The sequence below is a fragment of the Micromys minutus genome, assembly GCF_963924665.1.
Source record: "Micromys minutus genome assembly, chromosome: 11".
NCBI classification, from domain to species: Eukaryota; Metazoa; Chordata; class Mammalia; order Rodentia; family Muridae; genus Micromys; species Micromys minutus.
In genome coordinates this window covers 52,123,948-52,146,131 of record NC_137980.1, presented here as the reverse complement: position 1 = coordinate 52,146,131, position 22,184 = coordinate 52,123,948, and the positions used below count along the sequence as shown (strand labels likewise).

Genomic DNA, 22,184 nt, shown 5'->3' with positions numbered 1-22,184 from the left:
GGTAGCACAGGCTGTGTTAATGTGCCCTGAGTCCTACCTTTTCCTTTTCTTCTATTTCTTTCCAGAGCATGCTTTCCCTGATAGTCTGGCCTTTTATGGCTTTTTTTTCTATGGAGTTATAACTCCTCCTCACTGTTAGCTGTGCTGTTGCCTGTCCAGCTCATGCTGACCTCCATTGCTGAACATGTTGATTTAAATGGCATGTTTTTTCTCTTCTTTGTCAATTTCCTTCTCTTGACAGCTGCCGCCATTTGTAGCTTGCCTGTTCTTAGGTTTTTCTTTTAAATTTTAATAAAATTACCCTCAGGTCTAAAGTCAATCTGCTAACACTACTGTCTATCATATACCACACATACACGGTTAGAACACGGGTGCATGCGCACATACATATAGCACACACAGACCAGTGAGATGAAGCAGAAAAAAAGGAAAAAAAAAGGGGGTGGGGGAGGGTTTGAGCAAGCCTGCTGACCCAAGTTAGATTCCTAGAGCCCATGGTGGAAGGAGAGAACTGACTCCCAGAAGTTGTCCTCTGATTACCGAACTTACATCCACACTCACATATATACAGACACAATGATAATTTTATTTTAAAGAAAGGATGGCATCTTGGCACACGTCTTTAATCTCAGCACTTGGGAGGCAGAGGCTGCTAGATTTTTGTGAGTTCAAGGTTAGTTTCCATAGTAAGTTCTAGGACAGCCAAAGCAAGAGTACCAGGTATATAAGGCTATCCTTGTTTACACAGCAAGTTTGAGGCAGTCTGGACTACCTGAGATCTTGTCTCAAAAAGACACACACCAGAAAAAGGAAGAATTGGTCCCTGAGGATTAGTGTCTAGCCACAACCTTGAGACAATTAGTTATCAGTCACCATCACCACTGTCTCTTTGGCACACTCCACTGTGAACATTAATGTGTGTTCTTCTCTTGTCTCTGTGACTCATCAATTTAGTTTGTGTTTGTGTTAATTAATCTCCCTATACATGCTTAAAACAGAACAAGGCTTGGTTGACTTCTTAAAGGGAGTTTCACTTGCTGTAATCAAAAGCTTGCTTTAATAGGCTCTTTTTGATAGTTATATCAAAAGAAGGAAGTAGATAATGGTGTGATTTGTGAAGGAAGTGGTAAGAGGGAAAAGAGGTAATTAGAGTGCAAAGAAGTTGTTTCAGATTGGTACAAGGCATAAAGATGAAATATGTAGATTTAAAAAGGGGGGTTTATCTGCAATAAAGAAGCAAATTAGCTTCCATTCCTTTAATGATAGTCTAACTTACCAGAAAAAAATAAAGAAGTAACCCAGTACTGGGAAAGACTTTGTTTCTAAATATCATTAAATGTTCCTCAAAGTATCCATTTCACCCTAGCTCACAAAGCAGTTCTTTTTGGAAAGATACCTGGGAGACTTGTAATCTTCTTTGGTTGACTTAATCTGTCAGGGTCTTATATCCCCCACCTCCAAAAAAAAAAAGGGTAGCTAACATTGGTTGGCCTTAAGGTCACTATGTACCTAAGGATGACCTTGAGCCTCCCAAGTGCTAGGATTCCAAGGATGTTCCACCCCACCCTGTCTATTGAAGGTTTGCCTAAGATGTTTCAGATACCTTCCTGTTCACTCACTGTTTATATTTTGTTTCATATGCTGAGTCACTACTTCCTTATGGCTCTGTCAACCTTACCTTATAGGACTGGTGTCAGTAACTTAAGATTTTCTAATATTCACTGCTTTATAAGTGAGAAGTTAGAGCCAGCCTTAGTCCCAGCACTTGGAGGCAGAGGTAGCTGAATATCTCTGAGTTTGGGGCCAGCCTGTTATGCCTGGTTTACATAAAGAAACTCTACCTTTAAAAAAATAGAAGGGGGGGACAGGCATGCTGTCTTCCTTTTTAAACTTTGGTACAAAGACTTGAAGGAAACAAATCGTAGAAATACTAGTGGGTTTTGTTATTTATTTATTTATTTTGAAACAGGGTCCTATGTACCCCAAGCTGGCCTCTAAAGCTGATGCTGGTCCTGCACTCATGAGCCTTCTGCCTTTACCTCCCAGTGCTAGCATTATGGGCACAGACACAATACTGGCTTAAATTGATAACAGTTAGTGAGTGAGCATTTATTGAGTTGCTGCTGTATTAGGTCCCAAGGAGTACTCAAGTAGAAAATTCTTCCTGCTTTAAGAATTTTGTGGTGCTTTTTGGATGGTGGAGAACAGGGCGGGGAGGGTCAGGAAAACAAAGCTACTTGCCAGCAGTCATACTAAAATATAATAAATATAAAAGGATTACATGGCATTGAAATTTAAGATGTTTATCTTATGTTTCCTAGTTTTCTTTAACATAGCTGAATATATTCTAAGAAACATTCAGCTAATTATCAGCCAGCCTGGTCTGGAAGTGGAGGTAGACAACCACCCACCATTCACAAAGCCTTTAGTTTGGCCCACATCATGACAGAGTGACCCAGCGCTCAGGAGAATCAGAAATTTATGGTCGTTTTTAGTTGTATAGCAAGTTTAAGCCCCTTGTATCTACATGAGGCTCTTAAGAGAAGAAAGGAAGAGAAAAAAAGACAAAAAAAGCTGTATCTGCTAGTAAGAAACTTGCCATTTCTCTTTTATGTCTAGAAACTTTATCCTAATATTTAGACATAGTTTTCTATCCCAGAAAAGAGAAGCATTTCCATACCATACTATTTATAGTAACAACAGCATGTTGAGCTTAGCCCCTAGAGAAAGGCCAATAGTGGCTTGCTTGCTTTCTGGCGTTTGTTTTTATGTATATGTGTATGGTGAATGTGCACACGTGTGCATCTGGAATGGAAGAGGATAGTCAGGTGTCATATCACTGCACCACATGCCCCTGACAGAGTTCTCAGAGGTTTGGAGTTAGGCTGGCTGCCACCAAGCCCTGGCAGTCAGTCCTCTTGCTTGTACTCCTGACAGCCCTGGAGTTCTAGACCTGGCCATGCTAGGCTTTTTCTGTGGGTGCTTGTGTTTGAACTCTGTTTTTCATGATTGTACACAATAACTTTTATCCGCCAAACCATCATTCAGCCCTACAATAAACTTGCTTTCTGAGGAAACAGATACTGTTTTATTTGGGTTTCACATTTTATGAATGAAAACTTGTTTTGTTTGTTTGTTTTTTTGAGATAGAGTTTTACTATGCACCCCTGGATGTTCTTTGTAGATCAGGCTGGCCTTGAATTTACAGGGATCTGCCTGGTTGCCTCCTGAGTACTGGGATTGAAGGTTTGTGCCACCTTTGCTTTGCTACCCAGCAAACCTTTTTTAAAAAATTACATTTATTTATTTGTGCATATGTTTTGGGGTGGATGGTGATGTGTGTTTCAGTGCATGTGTGCTTTAATACACATGTGAAGTCAGAGGACAACTTGCAGGAGTAGGGTCTCGCTACCCTGTGAGTTTTGGGGATCAGATTCAGGTTGTTGAATTTGGCAGCAAGCACCTCTATCTGCTGTCCATATTTAGGTAAAATAATTTCTTAGTCATTAATGTAAATAAGGACAAAGCTCTTAATGCAGTCTTGATAAAAGAAAGAATGCTGAAGTTCACTCTGTTGAGGTTAACTGCTTTAGAGTTGGAGAGATTGGGGTTTTCATAAATTGGCATTATGACCTTGGCCAAATTGTTAAACCTTTCTAGGGAGAACATTGTAGACTTAGGTGTTTATAAGAACTAGATAAACATTTAAGTCTGTAAAGACTGATCAGAGTGAGAATTTGTGAACTTGGAAAGTCATTGGCTCATCATCATCATCATCATCATCATCATTATTATTATTATTACTACTAGGCTTTGTTTGTTTGAGACAGTTTCATGTCTTGTAGGTGGGCTTTTGTCTCAAACAAAACCTGAGCTATTGAAAGCTATAGATTTGACATTTTTCTTTTTGTTTTATTTATTTATTTATCTTTTTTTTTTTTTTTTTTTTTTTTGAGACAAGGCTGGCCCAGAATTCATTGTGTGGACCAGGCTGGCCTTGAACTACAAATTTGATTGGGTCTTCCTCCTGAGTTAAAGACCTGTACCATTGTGCCTGGCTTGTTTGTTTGTTTAGGTTTCTCGAGACAGGGTTTCTCTGTGTAATAGCCCTGACTGTAGACCAGACTGGTCACAAACTCACAAAGATCCAATGCTCCTGCCTCCTAAGTGTTGACATTAAAGGCTTGGGCCACTATGCCTGGCTTTATTTTTTATTTTTTGAGACAAGTTCTCAATATGTAGTTCATGCTGACCTGTATGTAGGCTGTGCTGGCCTCAAAGTAACTCTGTTCTCCATCTGTCTCTCAAATGCTAAGATTCCAGGCATATTCCACTATGCCTATCAGATGTTCTAGCATTCCTAATTTTTGTGTTGAGGGAGGTTAATGATTTACTAAGCCTTACAGTACTTCCCTCATGCTTTTTTACCCGTGTCATGAGAAATGGAAGTTCTGCATTACATGGTAGGTTTTAATGTTAGGAAGAGCCGTGACACTTTGTTTTCCACAGGGACAGTGTGCTGTACAGCCCCAGGAGCAGTACTCTGGGGTTTTTCTTGCTTCAGTCAGGCCAACATTTGTTTTCTTTTTTTTTTCCTCTCTTAATAGTAGCTGTCTTGATGGGTTAAAAAAATGGCATCTTGTGGTTTTGGTCATTTTTTCCCTAAGCATCTTTACATATATTTGCTAATTATATGTCCTTTGGCAAAATGTTGAAGTTGCGTGCTGATTACAGGTGTGTGCTGAAACCTTGTACTGCTAGGATGAGCTACATCTTCGTCAGCAGGGTCTTTTCTTCTTACAGATTTGTGAGTATGAAGTATAAAGAGATGATCAGAAACAAGAACTTCTTGAGAGCCAGAAACTGAGCTTACTGTATTTCTGAGTTGTATAATCTTACACAGCTGTTTGAAGAGAACAGCCAGCGTCTGAAGTGTTGTTGAATTAGTTATGTGTCTCTGAAACACACCAAATCCTTTAAAGCTCAGTAGTGAATGAGTCAGTCAGAGCCAGAAACAACTGGTAACACTAGCCAATACTACTTTCTGTAGAATTTAATTTTCTATAGCATCAATACTGTTTTCTAGAAAGCTGTTTGGGGTATTGGGAAGAAGTTGCCTTCTGGAATACTAAGTGCAAATTTGTATAAGCTATTTTTTTGTCTGCTGTGACAAAATACCTACAGAACAGCTTGGAGAGCAAAGTTTTATTTTGGCTCAGTGTTTAAAGGGATGCAGTCCATTGAGGTCACAGGCATAGGAGTAGAAGTTTGAGGGGCTTTGGCACTTAGGAAGTAGAGAGGGAGCTGAAAGGATGGTGAGCTATTATATTCCAGGGTGCTCCCTCCACTGAGCCCTTCTCCCAGCAAAGTCTTGACTGCAGATGCCCCACGACTTTCCCAAACAGTGCCATGAGCTGGGGACCAAGTGTTTAAACACACAGCCTATGGGGACATTTTACATTTAGACTCTCATAGAATTTGAATCACCAATTTAATGTTAATTGTTAGACACTACTGCCACTGAACCTTGGAAGTTACAGCTCCCTATTTCTCTGTCCTGTAGCATATGCTTTAGAAGCTATGCTGATATTTCATTAGAAATGGCAAATGGGATTCCAGTGATCTGAAATTGTTTTTGTGGTGTTCAGAGCTAAGGTTGCACTGTTGTGGGTAAAGAAAATGGTTTATGTTTTACCTCCCTACTTGAGTGGGTTTGAGTTTACTCCCTTCTTTTCTGGGAAAAAGATGCAAATGGATGTGTCTTTTTGGTACCTTCGATTAAGAAAACACAGGCTTCTATTTAATTATTTAAAACTTAAAGTAGATTGAAGTATATAAAATTATGTTGAATGTTTATTTTTGAAAATAAACCAAGTATTTTAATTGTCTAGAGATAGAAGGCATACTTTAAAATAAGGTGATAACTATGCTTATATGACAAGATATTATCTATTTTCTGCATTTTTTTTCTTTGCCTTTCAGGAAGATTTTTTCTCTGGCATTATTGTAGCCCTTAATTTTACAATAGGCATTCTTTGTATCACAAATAATAAATGTTTCTATTTTTGATAGGAAGTATCTTTTTTCAATAAATTATTTTTTTATTTATATTACATCTCACTCAAAGATCCATTCTTCCTCTCTTCTCAGTCTTGCCCTTACAAATCCCTCCCCATTTTCATCTCCTCTTTTCCTCAGATAAGGGGAAGCCCCTTCTTGGGTACCACCCTACCCTGGGACATCTAGTACCAGCAAGACTAAGTACCAACTCTCCCACTATGACTCAGCCAGGCAGCCCCAGTGAGGGAAGGGATCCGATGGTAGGCTACAGAGTTAGAGACAGCCCCCCTCAATTGTTAGGAGACCTGCATGAAGAACAAATCGCACATCCACTACAAATATAGGTACAGCCCTTTGCATGCTCCTTGGATGGTGGTTCAGTCTCTGTGATCCCTCATGAGCCTAGGTTAGTTGACTCTGAAGGTCTTCTTGTGGTGTCCTGACCCCTCCAGCTCACTTAAGCCTATCCCCAACTCTTCCACAAGACTCCCTGAACTCCAACTGATGTTTGGTTATGGGTCTCTGCATCTATTTCCATCCACTGCTGGATGAAGTCTCTTAGGAGACAGTGATGTTTGGTTCCCGCCTGTAACCATAGCAGAGTATCATTAATGTCAGGGGTTGCCCCATGGGATGGATCTCAGGTTGGGCCAGTCATTTGTTGGCCATTCCCTCAGTCTCTGCTCCATTTTAATCCCTGTGCATCTTGTAGGCAGGATAAAATGATAGGAAGTACTTAATAGATGTTTCTAAAATGATAGGCGGCATTAAGAATTAACCCTATTTGAAGATTTTAATTGACAAACTCATAGGCAATAGAATAGATTTAGATTCAAACTGATTTTTCATTGGTTCTAGCACAGTGATTTACTAGGTAAAATTATAGGTTTTCAACTATTATAGTTGATTGTGAAGGCTTAAAAAAATTATATGTGCCACTCTGCACTTAGGAGGCTTTTAAGTTTGAGATTAGTCAAGACTACATACCCGTGACCCTGTCTTAAAAAACTTATCTGTAAAAGTTATCCCCCAACCATAGGAAAGTCATGCAGAGGCATCCATCTGTGTATCTCACAAATTTTAGATCTACAAGATGGAAACACAGCTGAAAGTTGGCTTAAAAAATTCAGTATTGTAGGCATTTGGAGAAATGGACAGTAGTCAAGAGTTCTTGCAGAAGATTTTGGAACAATTCCCAGCACTCACATAATAACATATAACCTTCTGTAACTCCAGTTCCAAGGGATCTGGTACCCTCATACACACACACACACACACACACACACACACACACACACACACACGTACATGAAGGTAAAATACTCAAAAATAAAAATAAATGCCTTATTTTTAAAAAGAATCAGCATTAGGAACAGAGCAGTGGCTCGGTAGTCAGAGTGCTTCTCTGTGTCCAGCACTCATGGCTGGCCGCTCACAACCACAACTCTGGCTCCCGGGGATCCTACACGTTCTTTGGGTTTCATTAGTATCTCCACATACCTGGCATATATTCACACAGACATACAGACACATGAAGGGAAAAGTAAACTTTCAAAACCATTCAGTGTCAAAGAGTAGGTAGAAGAGATAAAAAGCTAGATTGTAAAATGAAAAGGACATTGGAAGACATGTTACTCTGTCATCAAGATGTGGTTAGAAAGGAAAACAGTGAGTTTTCAAGAAATCTTACCAAGATGTTCAAGAGGGGTAAGGGTAATTTTACTTTTTTAAAAAAGTTTTTGTAAATGATAATTTTTATATTCTATCAAGCCCATAATTCTGGTCTTTTATTTACAAGCTATAAGCCTAGATTGGGCAGGCTTTTAGCTATGTTAATTTACATCCCAGCCACATGTCCCTTACTTGCTGTTTCTCCTGGCCATGTGCTCACCATCTCCTCTCATGGAGCCTTCTTTCTTTGTCTCCTCTCTTTTCCTCTCTTAGTTTCTTCTCTTCCTCTCTGTTATTTCCTGTGAGCCCTTACTTGACTCTCAAGCCCTACCTTTCTCTACTGTCCAATCATGGGCTTTATTCTTTTATTGACTAATTAACTTGGGGAGCAAGGTTTGCACAAAAAAACTGTTGTTCTTGAGAATTCACTTGTCTTGAGGCAACCAGATCCTGGGGTACAGTATTTGGCATTTGAATACACAGCTGCACCAGACCAATTCCAACAAGACTTGCTCATTTTTATTATATGCATATGAATATTTTGACAATGAATACAAGTATATTGCTCATTAGTTTGTGTATGAGCGCAAGCGTGTGCATGTGAGTGCACTCACCATGGCTGCCAGGCGAGGGCATCAGATGTATTGGAACTAGAGTTCTAGACACTTATAAACTGCCATGTGCTACTGAGGAGAGAATCTGGATCTTCTGCAAGAGTAGCAAGTGATCTGAACCATAGAATCTCTCCAGCAGAATTTTGCTGCTGTTTCTCCTCCTCCTTTCCCTCCTCCTCCTTTACCTCCTCCTCCTTCTCCTCCTCTTTCTCTCCTACTTCTTTTTTATAATAGAAATAAGATTAACAACTTTTTGTTTGTTTTAGGCAGTGCCTCACTGTGCATCCCTGGTTGGCCTGGAATTCACTGTGTGGACCAGCCTGGGATTGAACTAAGAGAGATCACTGGCCTCTGCCTCCTAAGCGCTGATATATTAAAGTTGTTAGGTCATCATGGTTGGCAACAGCATGTTTTTGCTCAACAGATTTGGAGAATAGTTTTGATTCTTTGGGGTCAGCCTTATTAAGATTATGCTACCTTCATTCTTTTTAGTACACAGATCTTGAAATTTTGACAAACACATGTGAGAAGGGCTTTTGCAGTCATTTCTCTTTTGTAGTCATTTCTGGCTTCTCACTTTTACCTCCTAGGAAACACTTGCATTCTTCTGCCCTAGCAACTTTGACCCCTTTAAGAGTGTTATATTTGTATTTATTTATGTAGGAATGAATACACACACACATATGCACACACACAGCAATAATGAAAGAGGTCATGAATTTGAGAGTAAGGGAGGAGGTTACATGGGGAGAGGTTGGAGGGAAGAAAGAGAGAGGGCCAGAAAATGATGTAGTTATAATCTATAATAATTTAAAAAACAGTATTATATGAAGCTAGTTTGTGTCTGTCATCCTAGCACTTTGGGGCCATTTAAACTACAAGTGTAACAATCTGCCAGAAGGAAACAATGTGTAAACAGAACCTAGGATGTGGGTGTGTTGGTTTCCTAGGTCCGCTGTACAGTACAAGCTGGGCATGGTGCTTCATCCGTGCAGTGCCAGACTTTGGAGGCTGAGGAAGGAAGACGGCTGCAAATTTGAGGCCAGCCTGGACTATAGAGTGAGACTTTATCTTGTAAAGCCAGGAACAAACATTCCCTCCGAAATTACCCTAAAGTTGTGGGGATGGAAACGTAATATTTTGCAGTTCAGGTAAGAGTCCAGAAGTCTAAGACAGTATCTTAACCACTCAGGGGGAAATCTCATTCTGTGCCTTTTCCTAAGTTTTGCTGGTTACCTACAATCTTTGGTGTTTCTTGGCCTGCGTATGATTCTTTCTCATATGTGTCTCTGTTTCTTCATGCCATTCTTCTGTGTCATCACATCACCTGCACTCTGTGCATGTCCCTATGTGCGAGTGTACTGTATGGGATTGTGTCTACAAAGACCCTACGAGAACAGATAAAGTTGCATTTTAAGGTTTTGAATGGATATAAATTTTGGTACGGTGCACTGTTGAACCCATTCTTTACAGTGTTGGGTACACACACACACACACACACACACACACACACACACACACAATGCTGTGGCTTCATCCTATGATCTTGAGCATGTTGCTGGGGTTTAAACCCAAGGCTACATGCATGCTAGGCAGTTGTTTTACTGCCAGCGTCAATGTGCAAAAGTGCACATGTGCATGCGGAGACCAGAAGTTAGTGTTGGGTGCTCCTCCTACTCCATCTCCTCTTTTTTGAGACATGATCTCTTTTTGAACATGGAGCTCATCAATTGGCTACACTGGCTGATATGTAAACACAAAGGGATCCTCCTGTTTGCCCATGCTACTCCCCCTGTTTTTATGACAAGACTGGAAGTTGATCTTAGGTTCCTTGTGCTTGTACACATGTCTAACTGAGCCAGCTCCCCAGTAGTCTCCATCCCTAGGTGACATTTTTATTTAGTTAATTTTTAAAGTTTTTCAACATTTTTTGTGGCACTGGTGCTTAAGCAAGTGTTCTACCTCTGAGTTATATCTCCAGATTCAGAGTAACTTAAAATGGTTTTTAAAAATTTATTTTGTGTGGGTGTATACATACTTGTATTTGTGTGTGTGTGTGTGTGTGTGAGTGAGTGAGTGAGAGAGAGAGAGAGAGAGAGAGAGAGAGAGAGAGAGAGAGAGAGAGAGAGAGAGAGAGAGAGAGAGGCAGTACAGGTAGAGGTTAGGATAATTTTTGGGAGTTGGTTCTCATTTTCCACCTTGATGAGGGAGAAGCTTTTTTTTTTTTTTTTGTTTGTTTTGTTTGTTTTCTGCTGCTGTGCTCATGCCTGTACTCCCAGTATTTGGGAGGCTTAGGCAGGAGGATTGTTGGGATTTCAGGGCCATCCTGGATTACATAGTGAGTCTAGAACAGTCTGACCTGCAGAGTGAGGTCCTGTCTCAAAACAAACAAACAAAGAAACAAGCAAACCAAAAAATAGGGTTGAGAGATGGTTTGGTACTTCAGAGTACTTGGTGTACAACTGTCCCATTGGCTTTTTCATTTTTCATGTGGAATTATTATTTTATATAAATATTATAGTAGTCATATGAAGGAATCAGTAATGAGAATAAAGAGAAGAAATAAAATTTTAATTGTAAGACTTTCTTCCTAATCCCATTGGTCTTATTCTAAGATCTCAAGGAATTTTGCTTCTTGATTTCTTAATTTTTTTCATAGATCTGTGGCAAATACGCTTTTGGGCATTGAGGTGGTAAACAGAGTGATAGTTTCTGGGGTTCTTTTGTGAATCAGTAACATCATACCATGCAGAGTTGAAGCTCTTACATCACATTGTGACTCCTGATGACTTTAGGGTATATCTTATCCAGATATTCAGTTTGGAGTATCTTAAATATGGGGTGGATTTTAGATAATCCAGTGACTTTTTTAGGTTTTAGGAGTAAGGTCTAGGCCAGAGCTTTAGTTTTTAGGTCATGTTGTTATATAGATACAGTTTAAAGCTCTAAGATCTGATAGTTTCCTCAGGGAATGAATATAGAGAGAACAGTAATTGAGCCAGTATAAGCCATCATTAAGGACAGAGAGACAAAGGACATTTAAAAAAATTATTTTGTTTTATGTATATGAATGTTTTGCCTGCATGTATGTTGGTGTACCACATGTGTACCAGGTGCCTAAAGAGGTAAAGGGGTGTTGGATCTCCTGGAACTGGAAATACAGATTGTTTGACCCTCATGTGGGTGCTGGGAAATGAACTGGGGTCCTCAATAAGAGCACCAAGTTCTGTTCTTAAGCATCTCTTCAGCCCATAGAAAATGAACTTTTTAAAAAAAACAGCATAATCAGAAGACCATAAACCTAGAAAATGTGTCTTGGGAACTCAAGGAAAGAGCGTTGTGTGTACTAGAGGAAGTTTAAGTTTTGCTTATGATAGAATACAAACTAGAATTGACAGTTGTGTTGAGCAGTGTGAAGGCCATTATTATGGAACCTCTAGGAAAGGCCAGAGATGGTAATCATAACTCATTTACCTTGTTTTCAGGTTTGCTGTCTTATTGATGGTATGTCTGACAGTGGACCACAGCTGGATTCAGTGGGTAGCCTGACCATGAAATCTCAACTTCAGATCACTGGTAAGTCTTTTAAAAAGGTACAATATCTTGTATCTCTGCCTCCTGTATTAAAAAATAATCTTGGTGACGGGAGAGATGGATAACAGGTTAAGAGCACTTGCTGGTTTAGTTTCCAACACCCATAACATACATGGGGGCTCACAGATCCAACTCCAGAGGACCTAGTAACCTCTTCTGGTCTCTGAGGACACCTGCACTCATGTGGCATTCACTTACATGCATGCATACATCTGAATAAAAAAATTCCCCTTTTAAAGTTTTACAAGAACAAAATCTTTAGTGGGCTATTACATTTTAGACACCAAGTCAGTATTTGATGAATCAATATATGAATGAAATATTAAGATATAGAAAAATCATTTTTTAAGATGTTTTATAGATTCATTCTCCTTCATTAAACTGGTATCTAGGCAGTTACTATTTGTTATTAATATTAATTTTATTAACTATATTTTATATAGGAACATATTACATATTCATATATAATTTAATAGTTTATTAAATTATAAACAGAATTAAACCATTATCACTACAATGTTAACTATTTACCTTTTTAAAATTTTAATTTTGAGAATTTTATATGTGAATACACCATTTTCATCATCCCCCCCTTGTGTTTTTCTTACTACTCAAATGTATGACCTCTTTCGTCATTATTGTTACATACACCCTACCCTGTGGACTGCTTTTCACTGTACCCAGAGATACTAAGAAGCTGCTAGAGGAGAAAAGCAGTCAATAGTCCTACCCAGATCTAAAACCTATAAATCATAACAATGACTAGCACAGCAAGATACCTACATGGGTATAATAGCGACACTTAGGGATGGATATCTAACAGCTATTTAATTAAACTTAAGGCCCACCTAATTAGAGAGAATTTACAACCTGTGGTTGGTAAGGTCATGGACCCTAGAGGAAAACCAACTACTGCCACTTTGCTAACCAGTGTAACCCTATACTGCTTTCTAAGTACTTACTCATCCTTATATCCATAGATAGCTGTATTTTTCAGCCTTCATCAAAGTACCATCTTTTTGCAGTCTCAGTGTTTGAGGTTTCACAGAAAGGTCTTTGATCCATTTTTAAGAATTACTTATTTATTTTTATTTTATGTGTATTGGTGCCTTGCCCTTAAGTGTATCTGTGTGAAGATGTCTGCACTCCTGGAGCTAGAGTTAAAGATAGTGGTGAGGTGCTGTGTGGATGCTGGGATTTAAACCTGGTTCCTCTGGAAGAGTAACCAGCGCTCTTAGTATCTGAGCTGTTTTTCCAGCCACTTTGATCCATTTTCTACCATAGGTACTTAGAGCTGTAAGATTTCCCTCAAGACCACACCTCCTAATAGTGTCACATCCTCTTAGCTTGTGGGGGCCCTTTTCATTCAAGCCATCACAGTTACTCATTTTAAAATCCTGATGAAGCTCCAGCTTAAAGTGTATGGGACATCATAGGACCAGTTACTTGAAGCTGACTTGAATGTCATCACAAAGACATATGAGCATAGAAACTCAAAACTTGATGTGTGGGAAGTCAGAGATTTAGGTTCGTCCCCTGGCATATGCTTGCTGGGTTTCTAGATGTTAGGCTGCTTGAGATGCTGCTTGGGGAGCTGTGATGTAATTCATTTGGCCAGGCATGGGGGTGTGTGCCTGTGGTCCTGACAATGACTATGGGGGTAGGGGGTGTCTCTTGGTTTCTTGGTACTTATTTGAGTGTCTGATGTGTAGAAGTCCTGTATGTATGTATATATTTACTAATATAGGAAATATATAAGACATATAAATTTTATAAATAAACAATATATTTTAGGGAACAGTTGCTTCTAAATAAAAATAACTGGCCTAATCTTTAATGTCATTGACCAAGGAGTAAACTATTATTTCAAATAATAAAGTGTTTTCTTTTTTCTTTTATAGTCATCTCAGCCAAACTTAAAGAAAACAAAAAGAATTGGTTTGGACCAAGTCCTTATGTAGAAGTCACAGTGGATGGGCAGTCAAAGAAGACAGAAAAATGCAACAATACGAGCAGTCCAAAGTGGAAGCAGCCCCTCACAGTGTAAGCTCCCCAGGGTGGTACTGTGTGCTCCAGCACAGCCGCTCTGACGTGCTGTTTTCCTCGCTCTCCTTTCGCCTTCTCCTCCTGCTCTGTCTAGCGCTGTCTGTTGTTTTTAGTTTCCTGTCTGTCTTTCTGGTCTGTCTTTATCTTCTCAATTTAGTTGGTGGTGGTTTCACTGTTGCCACTGAAGAAAAGTGGAAAAGCTTTTTGTAATAGTTCCTTTTATTTTTAGTTTTTAATTTTGAAAACTGTAATACATGAATGTTATATTTACATCAGTATAATAGCCTTTTAAAAGGATTTATTCTTATTTTATGTGTATGGCTGTTTTGCCTGTGTGTATGACAATACCAAAGGTCAAAGGAAGGTATCAGATCCCTTGGAATTGGAGTTTCAAATGTTTGCCAGCCACCATGTTTATGCTAGGCACAGCAACTAGTTCCTCTGAAGAGAGTAGCAAGTGCCTTCCATGAATGATGGCCTGCAGGACTTCTGCTGTGTAATAGTAGACTTTAATCCAATCCTCAGCTAGCTTCCTAGGTGCATAACTCTGGCAGTTTGCTTACCCTCTCTGAAGGGTACTCACTAATTTTATTATTAATTCCCACCTGATAAGCTTACTGTGGTGATAATACCTCAAGTTCAGTAAAATTTGACACATAAGCAATGATTTGACTGTAAATTCACTATTTCAATAAATACATTTTAAAATTGACACATAAAGTTATGTATCTTTTGGGCATATTGTGTTGTTTCAGTAAATTCATTCCTTTAATAATTTTGTTGCTTTCTAAGCAGTTTTATTTTGTTCCCAATGTTTATGTATCTATGATGTCTCTACAGTCCAGTTGCATTCAGATACAATTTTCATATCCCACCTGGTTGAATAGTAAACTTAAGAACTGCAATGAGGATTGGAGAGATGGCTCAGTGGTTAAGAGCACCGACTGCTCTTCCACAGGTCCTGAGTTCAAATCCCAGCAACCACATGGCGGCTCACAACCATCTGTAATGAGATCTGATACCCTCTTCTGGTGTGTCTGAGGACAGCTACAGTGTACTCATATACATTAAAAAAAAAAAAGTGCAGTGAGGGACTGGCCACGTAGCTCTGTGGTGAAGGTCCTCAGTACTGATGACCTCAGTTAGAGCTCTGAGACCCACATGGTGAAAGACGAAAACCAGCTCCCACAAGTTGTCCTCTGACCTCCGCATCCAACTAAATAAGTGTAAATTATTTACATTTAAGAAAAAGAAGTACAATGAAAAGATTTTAGGCATCACAGCTTTATTGTAACTTATTAAGGTTCTCATTGTGATGTTTAATGAAAATAACATTTTCCATTTTTACTTTCAGAATCGTTACCCCTACGAGTAAATTATGTTTTCGTGTGTGGAGTCACCAGACCCTGAAATCTGACGTTTTATTGGGAACTGCTGGATTAGATATTTATGAAACATTAAAGTCAAACAATATGAAACGTATGTATGTAAGAATAGTATAAAATGTACTGTATTTTTGTAAGAAATTGTTATGTTAAATATGTAGAACAACTCATATTATTATTTGTCTTATATTTAAATGGTTATTGAGCTGGTGGTGGTTACACTGATCATCTCCCTGGGAACCAGAGGCAGATAGATCCCAGCCAAGGCTACATTGTGAGATCACAAATAGATTAAAGCAAAACAAAGCAAGTACAATTATTATGTGGTTATAAATAGTGACAGAAAAATCTTAAAACTGTTTAAAGCATTCTGACTAACCTTTATTTGGTCATTCGGTTTAGATATACTATTTTAGTAAATATTTTTAGTAAATAAATATTTATAAACTGATATATAGTTATAAAAAACTGAAAGATTTAAAGCAAATGAAGGGAAAATTTTTCAGAGAGGCAATGTGATGTTAGGAATAAGGGCATAGGTAGATTTCTCAGTATTTATTTCTAATGCTTAATTTTGAAGTTTCCTTATTTTAGCTATTTGTAGTTTTATTTTTAAATATAAAATCATAACATCTCTCTTTTTTAAATAAAGTTGTAAGAGAGTGTGAAAAAAAACAGAAGATATTCAGTGGCATTCACCTGTGCATAAAAAATAAACATCTGGAACAAAATATTAATTAAAGTACGGTTCCATACTTTTTAATTTCTTCTACTAAATTGGCCTTGGGAGGCTTCTAGAAGCAAGAGGAAAAATTAGAATGATTCTTTTTGTATCCTCCAAATTATTAAATCTGTGAATGACAGATATCTCAATTGAATGTATTATAAAAATGAATTAAATCAGATGATTGCAAAAAAAATCATAACATACCATATTTTGAATATGAATTGTTTTTCTACCCCTAGACATATTTAGGTCTTATGATATATAATCCATTATTAAATTCTGTTGTTATTCAATATATCCCAAGTTTATGTTGATAAATGTTTAAAATAAAGTTGAGAGAAAAAAAGTTTATGTTCCTAAATTATCTTTGTTTTCATGTTAGTTTGATTTATACTGTGATCTTATAATGCTGGAATGAGTGAAATAAATGATTTATATTTTATATATATATATATGTGTATATATATATATATATATATATATATATATATATATATATATATATATGACATTCATTCTCTTTAAAAAGCAATGTTTTGGTCACAAAGGGTTCTTAATTCTTTGTCTAGTAAAGTATACATAATAAAAAGTGATCTTTCTTACATAATTTTTGTTCTTTTTTAGTTGAAGAAGTAGTTATGACTTTGCAGCTTTTAGGTGACAAAGAGCCGGCAGAGACAATGGGAGATTTGTCAGTTTGTCTTGATGGCCTGCAAGTAGAAGCTGAAGTTGTTACTAATGGTGAAACTTCATGCTCAGAGAGTAAGTACTTACTATTCCCCCTTTTGAAGACAATATTATATGTGTAGACTAGATCTCTCTCTCTCTCTCTCTCTCTCTTTCTCTCTGTGTGTGTGTGTGTGTGTGTGTGTGTGTGTGTATGTGTGTGAGAGAGAGAGAGAGAGAGAGAGAGAGAGAGAGAGAGAGAGAGAGAGAATTGTGAATGGTGGTGGTAGTACACTCACCTGTACATGCCTCAGTGGATCCCAGAGATTGACATCAGGACATCAGGATGTCTCTTCAGTCATTTGTCTGCCTTTAAAAAAGTAATTTTTTTTTCATGGTATCTATGTATGTGTGTGTCTGTTAGTGTGAGTGATGCGTGTGGGTTCCTCTGGATAATCCCATGGAGCTAGAGTTACAGGTGATTGTAAACTGCCTAATAGGGACATTGGGAATCTAACTCTGGCCCTCACAAGAGCAATATATGTTCTTAACCACCAAGTCCTCTCTCCAGCCCTATCTGCTGTGATTTCTCATGATGATCTAGTTTGTCTAGGCTATCTAGCCAGAGAGCCCTGGGATCTAACCTGTCTTCACCCTTCTCAGTACAGGGATTACACGAATGTGCTAGGTTTCTACATGGATGTTAGGGGGCTGAACTCAGGTCTTTATTCTTGTTCAGCAAGCACTTTACCCATTGAGCCATCTCTCCAATACTAGGCTGGAATACTAGGCTGGTTGTGGACTCCCATCTTTTTGCTTAAGCCCTCCAAGTGCTGGGATTATAGGCAGATTCAGGCTAGTATTACCAGTTCAGTTATTACTTTGTCAATCTTCTGACAAAAATGGCTAGTGTAGTATTTGAAATTATTGTTAATTGCTGTTCTTTTTTCAGAAAAAAAATGTTTATTTATTTATTTTTAAAGGCATTGGTCTAGGAATATAGTGGTAGAATACTTACCGAGCACATGTGAGGGCCTAAATTCAATTACCAGTATCATAATAAAGTAAACAAATAATAAAAAAGATGCTGGTCACATTAAACTCTGCTACAGCGTTTTCTAAGAAATTTTTTAAAAAGATTTATTTATTTATTATATATAAGTACATTATTCTTTGATTGCAAATTTCCCATTTATCTTGGTCTATCCAAAATTTAAAGGCCTAATTTGGAAATTCTTTGATTTGGAGAAAATGTCTTTGTGTTAACTAGTGCCAGGGTTTGCTGCAAGCAGGGCAGTGTCTGGCTCAGTAACCCCATCTCACTGCTGGTCTGAGGCTTTCTGATCCACCTCAAGGCTGGTGACTGCCACAGATAGTGTTTGGAAACTGCATTCTGCGTCTATTCTGATATGTCAAGTTAAGTTTTTGTTTGTTTTTGAGATTGCTAGGCAGCCAAAGAATATGAAGTGTGTTAAATTGCTTTAGGAACTTGTTATTTTATGGTGTGTGTGGGGGTTTAATTTAGCTGACTTAGGTGAAATCTTTGTAGATCTCCCAGTTTCCTGTGGGTAAAACATGTACATTTAGAATTTTGATAAGATTTCTTGTCAACATGCTCCTCATCAAGTGACTTTCTCATTTATTCTGGCTGCTGTACTGTACACTCTAGGCAGCTGGCCTGAGAGATCCTAGGCATTTCAGTCTGTCTCCAGTCTTGCTCTACAAGATGCATACCACTGTGTCTTGATTTTCCATGTAGGTTCCAGACATTGAACTGAGGTGGTGAGGCTTGTATGGCAAGTGCTTTTACCTGCTGAGCTACGCCACCCCAGCTGGTGACTTATGGGAGAGATGGAATACTGACTTGATTTAGTACTTAGTGCTACATTGTTTTGGGTATAGTTCTTTCACTCAAAAAAAATAGTTATTTTGAAACTGGCGCTCAGATTGACTTGTAATACATTAGGTGTCTCAGACTGACCTTGAATTAATGGCAGTCTCTTGGTGAGATAACTGGTGTGAACTATCACATTTGGCGTATATAGTGCTAAGGGCTCAGATTCAGGTTTTGTGCATGTTAGGCAAGCATTGTATCGAGTGACCTATATCTCCAACCCCATTATGGTTTTGGTTTGGCTTGGTTTGTTTTTTTTTTTTTTTAAGATTATAAAAGCTCCTCTTTAATCAGGTTTGTAACATGCAACAGGTTGTCAGATAAAATGGAAAATTTTCAATGCACTGAAACACAAATGCATGGCACCATAAATATAACACCTGGTGTAAGGAAAACCACCACAACAAGCTCATTCTTTGCATGTCACAGCTGTGAACTGATCTTGGACACTTCTTGAATATAGCAGATGTGGCCTGCTGGATCTGGAGCACACTGTAGCTTTTGGGTCTCACACATATGACAGGGCTGTGGCATTGTTGTCTGGCTCAAGAAGCAAAGGAGGTACAGGCACATTCTAATGTAAATTGAACCTCCTTTAAATATTGAAGTAAGGAAGAAGAAAGCAACACGACCACACTATCAGAAAGATGTAAGACAGTCAGGACAGCTGTATAAAGCTTGTAGGGTGGTGGGTGGCTCACAGCTTCATTTCTTTGGCTTCTGGGATAATGGCTGCTGAAATAGTAGGATGTAAGGTTCTAGTTTATGGGTCACCATTCCTGACTTCCGCTGACTGCCAGGATCTCTCTGATCAGATTCAGGTATCAGATGTATTCTAGGGACCAGCATGGCTGTATCCTTGGGCAAGCTGACATGCTGGTACTTGAACTCAAGTTCCACATGGATATTTTTGACCACTCTGCTGGAGGTCACTCAGCCCCTCGCTGCCAACTTCCAGAGAACACCCAACAGCACACTACGTAATATTTTTTGAAACATTTTGTATATCATAACTTTACCATTTCAGTTGTATGGTTAATGATTTTTCATATAAATTGTATTTATTTATTATGTATTATTTCAATGTATGTATGTGTATGCATATGGTGAAACTATGGAAGTTAAAAGACCAACTTTTGTGAGTCAGTTCTTCTATCAGATGGGTTCTAGGGATCAAATGCAAGTTGTAAGGTTTGGTGGCAATCACCTTTGTCTGTCTGTCATCTTGCCAGCCCATATTTAGCATATTTTTTAGGTAACATGGTTTGCTAGTTTGTTTTTAATACCGTAGATTTTAATACAGTTTCAATTACAAAACAATTTCACATTTTATCTATTCCACGATATCATTTTAAATGTGTATCTCTCTATGACCTCTAGAACTTAATAAAGAGAAGCAGTAGATTTGTTAGCTGGTTATGAATCAGTGTCTTTGTAATGAATTTACAAGTGGCTGCGGTGTGGTATTTCCTATTGAAATCATGGCCATATTTTGGGAGTTTTATGCTTGCCAGTTGCATCTAGTCTGAGAGGACTGAGTTAGCCAGAGCCAGGATAATTCCATGATAGGCTTGCAAACCGCAGTTAGGGAGACTGAATAAGAACCTGGATCAAAGAACCTGTGGTTAGCCAATCATAGTCACGGGCAGCCAATCCGAGGACACTGTGTCATCTGGCCTGAAGTAAGAATAGGTAGCTAAATGAATAAGTGACACACACCCTACCCCCCCACCCGCACACCCACACACAGGTCTCCACTGCCTAACCAATTGTAGACTTAGTCAGACCCCTAGAGATAGAACTAACCAATCAAGGTAAAAGGGCACATACTATTCCCTGGAATTCCCCTGACAGTAAAAGCTGAGTTTACAAGCTCACTAGGTGTCTCCATTCCCAAATAGGGAGAACCCCTGCATGCAGGAAATTCTGCTGAATAAACACTCTTTGCTTTTGCATATTATTTGAGTCTGGGGTGTCATTCTTTGACGATTCTTGGATCCTAACATGTTCATCTGGAGTCCTATGCAATTTTCAGTTCTGTCTCTTTCAGTGTCCACAGACTGATTTTGGTGTTTATCTCTAGCAGCCTCCCTTTTAACATATTACACAGTCCTGACAGAGTCCTAGGAATCCTCCTTGTGAATAAAACTGGAAGAATGCATGACATTAGGGAATTCATTTTGGCCTCTTCAAAACTTGTTTTTTTTTAGATAGAGTCTTGTTCTTCTCAAAGAATTCTTTGTGTCTTTCATTTTCTCTGATTTTTTTCCAAGCTGTTTTATAAAGAGTTTTAGCCTGTTTTGGAGTTATGTTTATATTTATTGGTTAGTAACTTTCTCCATATTTCAAATAGAGTAAATTGTTAAGGCTGTGTATGAAGGTGCACAACTCTAATCCTAACGAGGTTGAGGCAAGAGCATGAGGAGTTCAGTGCCATCTTGTTGAGTTAGAGCCAAAAATATATCTCAAAAAATTCAGAAGGTGTGAATGACGTACCTTAACTAATCGCTCACTAAATAATGATATGCGTTTGTATAGAATTGAAGAATTTGAAGATTGTATTTTTTTTTTAAATTTATGTTAGGATTTATATTTGTTATTAGAAAGATTTAATAGTTTAATAAAAGGCTTTGCTTTTTTCCTTTTAGTTTAAGTTGAAAACTGTTCTCTTGAATCTCATTGTGTTTAAACTTGTTGATGTTAAAGGTGCTACACAGAGTGATGATGGCTGCAGACCCAAAGATGAAACAAGGTAAGAGCTCATTATCCTCTCCACAGAATGCAGAATTCTGCAAGAAAGAGTTAACCTGGATCAATTCATTTAAACTTCAGGGGGCTGGATAGTTGGCTCAGAAGATCTGATGTCTTCTTCCGGCTTTCACAGACACTCATGTAAACACATCTGTATATGCATGCGCAAAGACATACATAATACACAGGAATAATTAATAACTTCCAGGTTCAGATTGATAAGTTTTGGGCCAAGTATTCTGACTTACCTATATGATTCCAGCATTTGAGTGGCTAGCCATGAGTTTAAAACCAGCTTGGACTACATAATGTAGACTTGTCTTAGCCTAGGCTACTAAATGAGAAACCCTATCTTTAAAATAAATCACTAAAAAGTTGGGGGTGTTGGAACACTTCTATAATCCAGCATTTTTGAGAAAGAATAAGATTAGTGATTCAGAATCAGCTTGAGTTACATAAAATTTAATTTCTAAAGAAACAAAATCTATAGTAAGGGGCTGGAGAGATGGTTCAGCGTAAGGAGTACTTGCTGCTCTTTCAGAAAAACCACATTCTACTAGCACATATGTTGAGTATCTCACAGACTGCATGTAACACTAGTTCTAGGGGACCAACACCTCTCTGGCTTTTGTGGGTATCTATATAAATATTTGTACTTATACACAGATACAAGTAACTACATGTAAATGAATAATAAAATAAATCTTAAAAAAAAATTCAAGAACCAAAAAAGTAATGTCACAGATCATAAGAGAAAATCATCAGAAAGAGAACAT

General features: G+C 38.2%; 1 protein-coding gene across 2 annotated transcripts in view; it reads left to right on the top strand.

Moving 5' to 3' along the window:
- The window catches only part of ITCH (itchy E3 ubiquitin protein ligase), a 68,273-nt gene that overhangs the window by 5,685 nt on the left and 40,404 nt on the right, over positions 1-22,184 (top strand). Inside the window, exons 1-6 of one of the 2 annotated variants that reach the window (XM_080925621.1) lie at positions 9,433-9,496; positions 11,831-11,921; positions 13,841-13,982; positions 15,340-15,464; positions 16,722-16,859; positions 21,364-21,409. In XM_080925621.1, the coding sequence (XP_080781747.1) occupies positions 11,852-11,921; positions 13,841-13,982; positions 15,340-15,464; positions 16,722-16,859; positions 21,364-21,409 (521 nt within the window). In that variant the 5' untranslated portion in view covers positions 9,433-9,496; positions 11,831-11,851. Of the gene's footprint in view, positions 1-9,432; positions 9,497-11,830; positions 11,922-13,840; positions 13,983-15,339; positions 15,465-16,721; positions 16,860-21,363; positions 21,410-22,184 lie in introns of those variants that run through there. The other variant, XM_080925620.1, reaches the window with a different exon arrangement.